The sequence below is a fragment of the Propithecus coquereli genome, unplaced genomic scaffold (genome assembly GCF_000956105.1).
Source record: "Propithecus coquereli isolate 6110/MARCELLA unplaced genomic scaffold, Pcoq_1.0 Scaffold27, whole genome shotgun sequence".
Lineage (NCBI taxonomy): Eukaryota > Metazoa > Chordata > Mammalia > Primates > Indriidae > Propithecus > Propithecus coquereli.
In genome coordinates this window covers 11560426-11570414 of record NW_012148285.1, presented here as the reverse complement: position 1 = coordinate 11570414, position 9989 = coordinate 11560426, and the positions used below count along the sequence as shown (strand labels likewise).

General features: G+C 46.9%; 1 protein-coding gene across 1 annotated transcript in view; it reads right to left on the bottom strand.

Annotated features, from left to right (window-relative positions):
- Positions 1–5083: 5083 nt before the first annotated feature.
- The window catches only part of GP2 (glycoprotein 2 (zymogen granule membrane)), a 14371-nt gene continuing 9465 nt past the window's right edge, over positions 5084–9989 (bottom strand). Inside the window, exons 8-10 of the mRNA XM_012647584.1 lie at positions 9541–9625; positions 8263–8307; positions 5084–5609 (exon numbers count right to left, since the gene is read on the bottom strand). Coding sequence (XP_012503038.1) covers positions 5551–5609; positions 8263–8307; positions 9541–9625 — 189 coding nt within the window. The 3' untranslated portion in view covers positions 5084–5550. The remainder of the gene's footprint in view (positions 5610–8262; positions 8308–9540; positions 9626–9989) is intronic.

Here is a 9989-nt window from a genome sequence, read left to right as displayed (position 1 = left end):
CTGAAATGCGAATCTCTTGACTTCTTGTTCAATGCTCTCTGGGTGTCAGTTTCCTTGTGGACGCAAGGAGGAAGCTTTGTAAAGCTCGTCCGTGTCTCCCAGGGCCAGTGATTCTTCCGAGTTCCTGTGGAGGGTGAAAGAATCTTAACAACGTCTCGGGAAGAATGGATTTACTATCATTTAGCTTTGTCAGAGTGAACTAGTGGCTGCCACCACACACATACACAAACACGTGCATACACAGGCACACGTGGACATGCAGGAACACACACGCACACACACACATCTTGCTACAATTCAGAGGTAGGTTTTTATTTGTCATTGCGGAGCATCAGGGGTCATGCAAAGAGGCAGTGTGGCAAGAAGAAACAGCACTCAAATCACATTGAAGCCAACCTGAGTTCTAGTCTTAGATTCTGTCACTTCCTAACTGGGCACCCCTGAGCAAGTTACCTACTGTTCCTGAATCTTCCTTCCTCGACTTTTACATGTGAACTTTGAAGTGCTGACTCACCTAAAGGCACTAAATACATGGCAAAATGTGTTATCTGTATGACATTAACGAGTTCCTTAAACCTCTCTGTGCCTCAGTTTCTTCCTCTGAAAAATGGAAAGACAGCCCCTACCCCAAAGGACTATTGTGAGGATTAAGTCAGATAAATTTAAAATGTTGGGCAACTGGTTTACACATACTGAGTTGTCCATAAAGTATTATCCTATGCGCTGAGGGAGGAGAAGGTCCCTTCCACATGCTCCCATGAGCCCTATTTCTGGCAAACACAAAGATTTTTTAAAACGGCCTCCTCTTGGTTACATCTAGGAGGTAAGAGGGCAAATTAAAGAGATGTGAGAAGCAGCTTAATCCATTAAAGTGGGAGTAATAATAGTAGTAATGAGGATGGTGATACTGCTGCAGTTATCACCTGTATGAAAGTGGGTCCACGTCCTCCTCTCCTTTATTTCTATAGCAATGACCTGAGCTGTTAGGGCAGGAGATGCTCCCATTTTACATATAAGGAGTGGGGACACTTTCAGGGATAGTCTGGGGCCCAGAGTCCAAGGGTTCTTCCCTTTAAAATTGTAGCTCCGCTCCGTGAATGGGGAGCCAGATTTAGGCACTGAAATTAAAATATGTGTAACCAGGTCCCTCCAACTCCCTGCCCTCCCCGTCAACCTACAGGGTTATTCTATGAAACGAAGCTAATTCTGCTCTCAGACTGGAGCTCCCAGAATCCGGTATTGTGGCTGGTCTCCACAAGAAACACCGTTCCCGATGCTTGTGTGTTTGAAAGTCTCTCTCTAGGACTGTCTAGGATTTGACTGCCGATTGGCTGCCACATGCATTAAGTGTGGGACTTAGTCTCCCAAGCTCTGTATTGGTTTGTTCCCCCACTCCTGCCGTTAAATAGTGATCGCTCTTGAGCTCTCTCAACTTGCTCTCCATCAATAACCACTGTGATGGTTCCATTGAGCCCTGCTCAGTGAAAAAGAAAAGCAGCACTCAAACTTCCAACCAACCTCCCCTGAAGCCACAGAAGATGAGAACTAAGGGAAAAAGAAATCCACCCTCTGTAAGGTTGGCTGACAGCAGAGTGGGAGTGAATGTCTGTGATAGAACCAAAATTCCTATTTCACATTCTGATTTGGCTGTTTCACCATAATTATCCAGGTGGGAAAATTTCCTCTTTTTTTTTGAGACAAGGTCTTGCTCTGTTGCCCAGGCTGGAGTGCAGTGGTGTGATCATAGCTCACTGCAGCCTTGAACTCCTGGGCTCAAGCCATCCTCCTGCCTCAGCCTCCCCAGTAGGCTGAGACTGGGACTGCAGGCATGTGCCACCACACCTAGCTAAATTTTTAAAAAACATTTTTGTAGAAACAGGATCTTGCTATATTGCCCAGGCTAGCCTCGAACCTCTGGCCTTAAGCAATCCTTGTGCTTCTGTCTCCCAATGTGCTGGGATTACAGGCATGAGCCACCACACTTGGCTGAAAGTCTTATTTCTGTTATGAAGCTCTTTCTTTCCTTCCGGGAAAATGACAGCATGATTGTTGAGGAGGCAAGAGGATAAAGCAGAAACAATGCAGCCCCTTTCTTCATTTATTCAGCGATAATGTTAGAATATGGCAAAGTCCCTGCCCTCAAGAAACTAACAGTCTGGGGTGGAGGGTGGGGGTATGGGATAGAAGTGAAAACAGATAATTTCAAATGCACATGCTACATGCGATAAAGGTCTGTGGATCAGGGGTCACACAGTAGGGGGTGATCAGTTTTAGACTGGACAGGGGTGGGGCAGGAGGGCTTCACAGGAGAAATGGCCCCAAAGTTGAGTCCTGAAGTTAGCACCCCCAGTGCGGGGAAGGGCCTTCCAGGCAGCAAGAACAGCACATGCACAAGTAGGGCAGGGAGAACTGGAACAGCTCAGGGCGCCATGAGAAATACAGGGGTGCCGGAACACAGGTTACGAAGGGCATAAGGATAACAGCTAAGGCTGGATGGTCAGGCAATGGCTCAGGGGGGCAGAGGATGTGGTCTGTCCACTAAGCATGGAAGGAAGAGCTGCTGTTGGGCTTTAAAGAAGGAACAGACTTTTGCTTCAAATGCTTGCTAGCTGCAGAATAGAGAATGGGTTGGGAGAGGGAATCCTGGAGATAAACCACTTGAAAAGCTATTATAGTGGCCCAGGTGAGAGAGGACAGTAGCCTGGAAAAGATCAGAGCCAATGGGGTTGAAGAAAAGTGCATGGATTTGATAAAGCATCAGAAGGGAGAATCTAATGTGCTGAGGAAGAAAAATACAAGGGTGATTTCCAGCCCTTCACAGGAGAAAGAGGCTGGAGGGGAGATTATGAAATGAGTTAAGTCAGGTAGAACTTATCATCTGGGGTCCCCGTTCCAAATTTCCTTCAGGTGACCAGCTCCACCTTTCTCCCTGCCCCCTCATGCCCACTTGGTCACAACACGTCTTATAAGGGATTAGGGATGGACACGCCACTTCTCTTTTCAGGACTTCAGTTTCCATCTGTAAAATGAAGGGATTAAACTGACTGGGATCAAGCCCTTCCCTCTCCTCCCAGGCTGGGCTGAGGTCGCCCTTCTCTGGGTCTCGCAGTGTCTGTCTCTGCGTTACACTGTGTAGCTTTCGCTGCCTGCGATCGGCACGACCCGTTTTCCCAAGCAGACCTGAAGCTCCTGGAGGGCTGGGCTGCCCCACGCCTCTCTGCATCCCCCACCAGCTGCTTGCAGGTGGTCCCTCAGGACTGGGAGGCCAGTCTTCCTGGAAGTGAGTCATGTTTCTTCTTGCTGTCTCCACATCTTTCTCCAGAACTTTCAGGTGCTGGGTCCAGGGCCCCTGGGCTGGACTTTATCTTGCCCCAGTGCCCAGCTGGGCAGCACCAAGGACGCAGGGAGAAGCAAGCTGATGGGAGAGGAAACATGGCTGGAGTCCAGGCTCTCTGGGAGTCGGATCCAGGTCCTGTGTTTTGCAGGTATGTGTGTGTGTTTATATACATACATGTGTGTGCATGTGCACACATGGGCATGCATAAGTATTGGATGTGAGTGTCTCTGAGGTTTTTTTCTGTATTAAGGTGTATACAAGGTCTGCATATGTGTCTGCCTCTAGACGACCATGCATAAGTCAGTGTACACAGGTTAGCATCTGTATGTCTATGAATGTCAGTGTCTGTGTATGTGTGAGGGCGTCTATGTTGGAAAATTGGTGTCTGTCCAAATGTGAGTGTCAGGGAGTATGTATATGCTCCCACGTGTCTGTGAGTGGGTGTGTATGTGTTATACACAATACATATGCAAATATGTGGATGCTGCTGTGTGTGTGTGTGTGTGTGTTGTGTAAATGGAGGCAGAATACAGTGTCTAGTTAAAAGCATAGGCTCCAATGTCTGGCTACGTAGGTTCAAGCCCTGAATCCAGCATTTAAAAGCTATAAGCCCTTGGGTGAGTAATTATATTTTTTAAGCCTCGATTTACTCATCTCTAAATTGGGGACAATAATAGTAGCTACCTTCAACGTCTAATGTGAGGGTAGAATGATACAGTGCCCATCATGCACTTAAAATAATGCCTAATAAATAGGGCATGTTAAAAAATGTTGGTTGTTACAAAGTTCTTTGCGGCAATAAATATGTACGTGGCTCTGACCCGAGCAGCGAAATTGGACCCCCCAGTGCAATTTGGTTGTGGGATAGCAAGATGCTAGTCAGTCTCTGGTGGCCCTGAATTAGGAAGGGATGTGAAGCTGGAATGTCCATATTTAATCAAGGGATGAGTGAACAGGGAAAGCCAGCTTCAGACAGGGGAACATGAAGGAGACATCCACAGATAAGTGTGCGCAAAAGGCTATGTGGCGTCAGGAAGAGTGACAGATGAAAAGACAAACTTTGGTGTCTTGTGGCTTGCCAGCACCCCCTCCCAGAGCTTGTGCAGCCAGGATGTATCTCCTGCCCTTGGACTTTGTGCTCTTATATTCTTATAATTCTCCTTTTGCCTGAGCTAGTTGGGGCAGATTTCTGTTGCTTGCAACCACTCCGTCTCTGAAGAAGGCAGCACATGGGGAAAGTCTCCTCCCAGCAGACACACAGGCTCAGCTCGCACTGGTCCAACCCTGGCTCCTGATGTGTCCCAAAGGCCAGCTGATGTGTAGCTATGGGAACGGGAGGTGTTCTCTACTTGTGGCATCTTTGTGGAGGGCTTTGTGAGGGCTCCTTAAAGGTTTGCGGAAAGGGACTTCACCCATCTCCCAGGCTTTATGGTTACTTTCCCATAGCAGGATGGGTGTGTCATTTGCTGCTGGGACTCCCTGCTTATTCCCTGAGAGCAAGCACATCACTGTTTACAGCAAGAGGTGTTCTCTGGGGTGGCGGCATCTCTGCGTCAAAATCAAGCTGTTCCTCCAGCATCCAGCATTCAAGGTTAGGAGCATGTGTAGTTCTAGCCAAGTCACAGCATGCCTGGGCTATGGCAGGGGACAGGGGAGTGAAGGGGACCAATCTACCCTGGAGAAGACACTCCAACAGTGGCCCCTTTACATATTCCCATGGCGATTGCTGAGACCATGATGGAAACGTCAGAGGAAGCAGAATGATCGCAAAGGTCAGTCTGTTCAATTCATCAGCAGTCAGAACAGGAGATGCTTGGGAAGGAGGCATGGGAGGGGCCCCTTTTACATGCTCACTCCACCCCCAGTGGCAGGACAGCTCTTCCCTGGAGTTATAATCATGCACTATGTTTCCGGTAAAGGCTGGAGCCACAGAGGCACCTAGCAGGTTTGCTTTGGAGGTGCCACTAACAAATGAGAAAGCCAGCCCAGGACAGGCTGACGGGGGCCCCGTTATGGAAAAAAGAGGATTACAAAAGCACTGAGAATGTTAAAGAAGGTAAAAGCTCTTCCCTTTCCCTAAATCTAGCCTGGCCTTGAGTCTGTTAATACCGAGACTGCACGATTGGAGAGGGAACAGCAGTGCTGAGGGGTGACTGGGAGCCATTGCCAGAGGGAAGGTCACAAATGTCAAGGCCAGATGCTCAGCTGAGCCCTCAGAACAGCCAAGCCAGGAGGACAGTCAGGAGCGTCATGGGCCAGGCCACCAGGAACCCTGAAACACAAGAGAGATGACTGTCAAGTGTCAGGCCTTGGAACTCAGCAGCAAATGCAAGATGGCCCCCTTGTCTTTTGCCCTACAGGGATGAGAAAGACAGAGCATCTTTACTGTCTGGCCTGGGCTACAGCTCTGAGAGTTGTGTGGTGGATACAAAGCTATCTAATCACCAACCACTTTTTTCATTTTCCTCTGAGCACACAGGAATGCAATTTTTCCCAGCCTCCTTTGCAGGTAGGTGGGACCATGTGACTGAATCTGGCCAATGAGATGTGGCCCAGATGCAAAGGATCCATGCTAGCACTTGCAAGGGATACTGCAGTTGGCAGAAGTTACCAGAAGGTATTAGGAGCCTGAGCTCCTGCATGGAGCAGGACTGCACCCTACCCGCCCCTCAGTGCCCCCAGTGATTTGATGGGAAATGATACTTTTGTGTAAAGGCACAGAAGATCAGGGACTGTTTGTTACAGCAGCTGGTATTACTTATGCTGACTAATACTAAAGAGGCAGAAAGATTTAAAAGCATCACCTCTGAGGCCTGACTGTTAGCTTAGAATCTCAATTCTACAACTAGCTGGGCCGTTCTCATCAAGTTATTAAACCTCTCTGTTCCTGAGTTTTCTAGTATGCAAAACAAAAAATATTACTAGCACCTATGACCTCATTGAATTGCTGTAAGGTTTAAATGAGTGAATACATATCAAGCTTTTAGAACAGTGCTCGGCACAGGGTAAACACTACGTTAAGTGTTGGTTTTGAAAATTAGACTCTATGATCTGGTTTGGCCAGGATCATATCTCTCTGGCCGTATAATCAGAGTTAATGAAAGGCATGAATATTGGATTAGTTGCCTCGTATCAGGGGGCTAGGAGAAGCATGTGCACCCTCCCACCATACTACCAAATTATAACCTCTCTCCATCCTCCCAATTGCAAAGTAACTTGCTGATGTCCTGGAAGTGGGGAGAGGAATATCACAATTTCCAGAAACATGTAAGTGTATGGCAACCAGTTTATATATAAAACGTAGGTTTATGTTCGATTAATCCTAAAACATTGAAAATGACTGTGGGAGACAGCAAACAATGAAAACCACAAGTGCCCTCTTGTGGTGGTCTACTACCTCAACATCAGAATGACCCTCCCTCCTCTTCCAGAAGGCTCCGAAATCCACCGCCCACCCTAGAAATTTGTCCATTCGGCAAATTCTACTGGGACGCCACGCTGTTCTAGGCACTGTGCTGACCTGCAGAAATGAATGAGACCTGAGGTCCCTGACTTCAAGCTGCTTTTAGTCTGAGCTTTAACCACTCTTGCCAATGAGCGTTACTTTTCGTAGCATTGTCTGAATGTTAGCACTGAGCACAGAGGGGCCATCTTACACCTATCTGGGAAAATTTTAGGCTGCTGTCTAACTGGAGATTTGAGGATTGAACGAACTTTTTCATGTGTAGGTTCACCAATATAGGTCATTTTGGGGAACAGTGAAATCTAAACAGTACATGCTTTCCACATTGTCCAAAATATATTTCTAATATGTATGAATATTTTATATATATGTATATATATATATATTTCTTTCATTTGTCAGCTTGTTGAACGCTGAGTCATTCATCAAAACCCGATTCAGATGTTACTACCTGGCGAAATTCTTTCCAGACCTTATCCAATACAGTTAGTCTTCTGTGTACTCTTTTCTGTATCTACTTGCTTGTCATTTGTTTGCCTATGTGCTTGTCTCATTTGTACAATGAATTATTGGTCTCTGAGCCTATAGGGCTCATTCCCCTAACATTTGCATATCTGACTCCTTTTTGCACTTCCTCTGAAAGTTCTTCTGACCACTTATCCACTCTGATATTCACTCTTCCTTCCTACTTTCATAATAAAACCACCAAATATTGGCTAAGCACATGGCCACCCCAACTAAAGATTACATTTCCCAGCTTCCTTTGTAGCCAAGTGTGGCCACGTGCTTAAGCACTGGGCAGTGAGATGTGAGTGGAGGTATAAAGTGCCAGCTTCCAGGAATGTTTCTTAATACTCGCTGGCTTCTCGTTCCCTCCATCCTGCTGCTGATGAAGCAAAGGTTGGTGCTCTGGCTGCCACTTTGGACCATGAAGGTGATGGACACACCTCCAAGACAGTGGAGGTGTGAGCTGGAAGGAGTCTGGATCTTTAATGACTTCGTGGTATCACCCTTCTAGCCTTGGATGGCTTCCCTCTAGACTTAATTTACGTGTAAGAGAAATAAACTTCTATCTCATTTAAGGCATTGTTACCTCGCCAGTAACCTTTTATTTCTAAATTTCTTTGTTTACTTTTTATTGTCTATTTCTCTTCATTGGAACACAAGCTCTATGTGGGCAGGTGCCTGGTCTGTCCTGTTCACCATCACATCTTCAGGTACTAGAACAACGCCTGGCACACAGTAGGCACTCAATAAACATCTGTCATTAAAGGACTGTTTCCTCTGCTAGACTGTGAGCATCTCAAGAGCCAGTCTTGGTTGTGATTCATGGCAGTGTCCGTCACAGTCGTTAGCATAGGGTCTGGCACACAAAAGGGGCTGAATAAATGTGCACTGAATTGCAAAGAGGAAGGAGAGAGAGCTGGGAGGGTTGTGGGAAAGGCATGAGGCGATGGGGTACCTGCGGTGCGGGGCGTTCCATTCATGACACCGGGAGACTGGGCACCTGTGAACGAGAGTAGAAGGTGACAGCTTCCTCAGTCCTGCTCCGGTGATCGCAGCCCTGAAGCCATAGCCGCCCCACACCTTGTCATCGCAACCACTGACAATCCACATTGTGGAGGCATCTGTTACCTGGCAGGCACCTTTCTAAACACATTGCACGCAATTTAAATTTAATCCTCTTAACAGATTTGCGAGGAAAGTATTCTCATTCCCATTTGCCAGATAAGAAGACCGAGACTCAGCAACGTTAAAGGGACTTGCCAAGCTGACCTTGCCAGTCAGTAGCAGAGCTGGGATCCAAACCCCAGTGTGTCTGATTTGAAAGTAGAAGTTCCTAATTGCCCCCACCCCCGTTACCCTGTGACACCACATGAGGCTTCAAGTTGAAGGCTCAGTAAAAGGGAAGGACAATTCAGGGTGGGGTTGTCGTCTCAAGTTGGCCTCCGTTTGCTCATCTGGAGAACGGAAGAGGTAACAGGGCTTACCTTGGGCTGTTGTACATATTCAAAGTGACAATGCGTAGAAAGGTGTTTGGCACAGTGCCAGCCACAAAGAAATTATTATTATTGTTACTATTTTTAATATTACTGCATCTTAATTTTTTTAGGGGTAAAAAAAATGCTTTCATTCTTTTAAGTTTCTTGACTTCTCCATTCTGGTGGAAATAAAAACCGTGACAGTACTGCTTATCTGTGAGTAGGACGGATGAAAATTTGAGGAGCAATTGGAAAGCTTCCCCTATATCATACTCCAGAATACTCTAACTGAACTTTGAAAAACACAGTCACTCACTAGGAAACAAAGCTGCATGTAAATGGGAGTTAGGACTTAGATTTCACCCCAAAGGGACTGAGTTCTGGGGACCTGGATGCAGGTGCTTTGGAATCAGACTGAGCTGGGTTCAATCCTAACTCCAGCCACTCACGAGCAGGGTTATCTTTGGGTGAGTCACTTAATCTCTCTGAGTCTTGGCTTCTTATCTGTAAAATGGACACAGTCATGGGAGGATTAAGGGAATTGATGGATGCAAGAGCTTAGCTTGGCCTCTGGCACACAGGAGGTCCACCACAAATGGCAGTGTTTTTATTATTACCCAGAGCACCCCATGGAATAGATTCGCCTGTGCAGGCCAGACTGAAGCGGCACAAAAGCCCTAAGGAGTTGAGCTGGTGACCCCAGGCATCTGCGTCAACACTTGGTCGACTGGTGTGGTCACCAGGCCTTGGCCACTTACCTCTCCGGGTGATGGGTCCCAAATCCAGAACCCGGGCTAAGTCAATGGCCAGTACTTCACTGCGGACTTGATTTCTTGAGCAAGACTGCAGGAATGGAGAACTTTCATTATGTCAACATTTAAATGCATCATTCCCATCCACGCTGCCCCTGGAACAGGCAGCTCTGGCCCAAGAACTGGGCCCCACCCACCCTATGGCCCTAATTCGGATGCTGTGGTTATCACAATCTAGAGAATTCTCACTGCTATGTCAAACAAATCTGGGTTTGAAGCACATCTCCACTTTCTCCTAGCTGTATGATTTGTGGCAAATGACTTCACCTGTCTAAGATGACTAGATAGTACCCACCTGATTGTGAGGATTAAAATTAGGCATGTCTGCCATACATAGACATTTCGTAAGCATTAACAAATGCCAACTATTCACAGGCAGTGCCCACGAGGGAGCA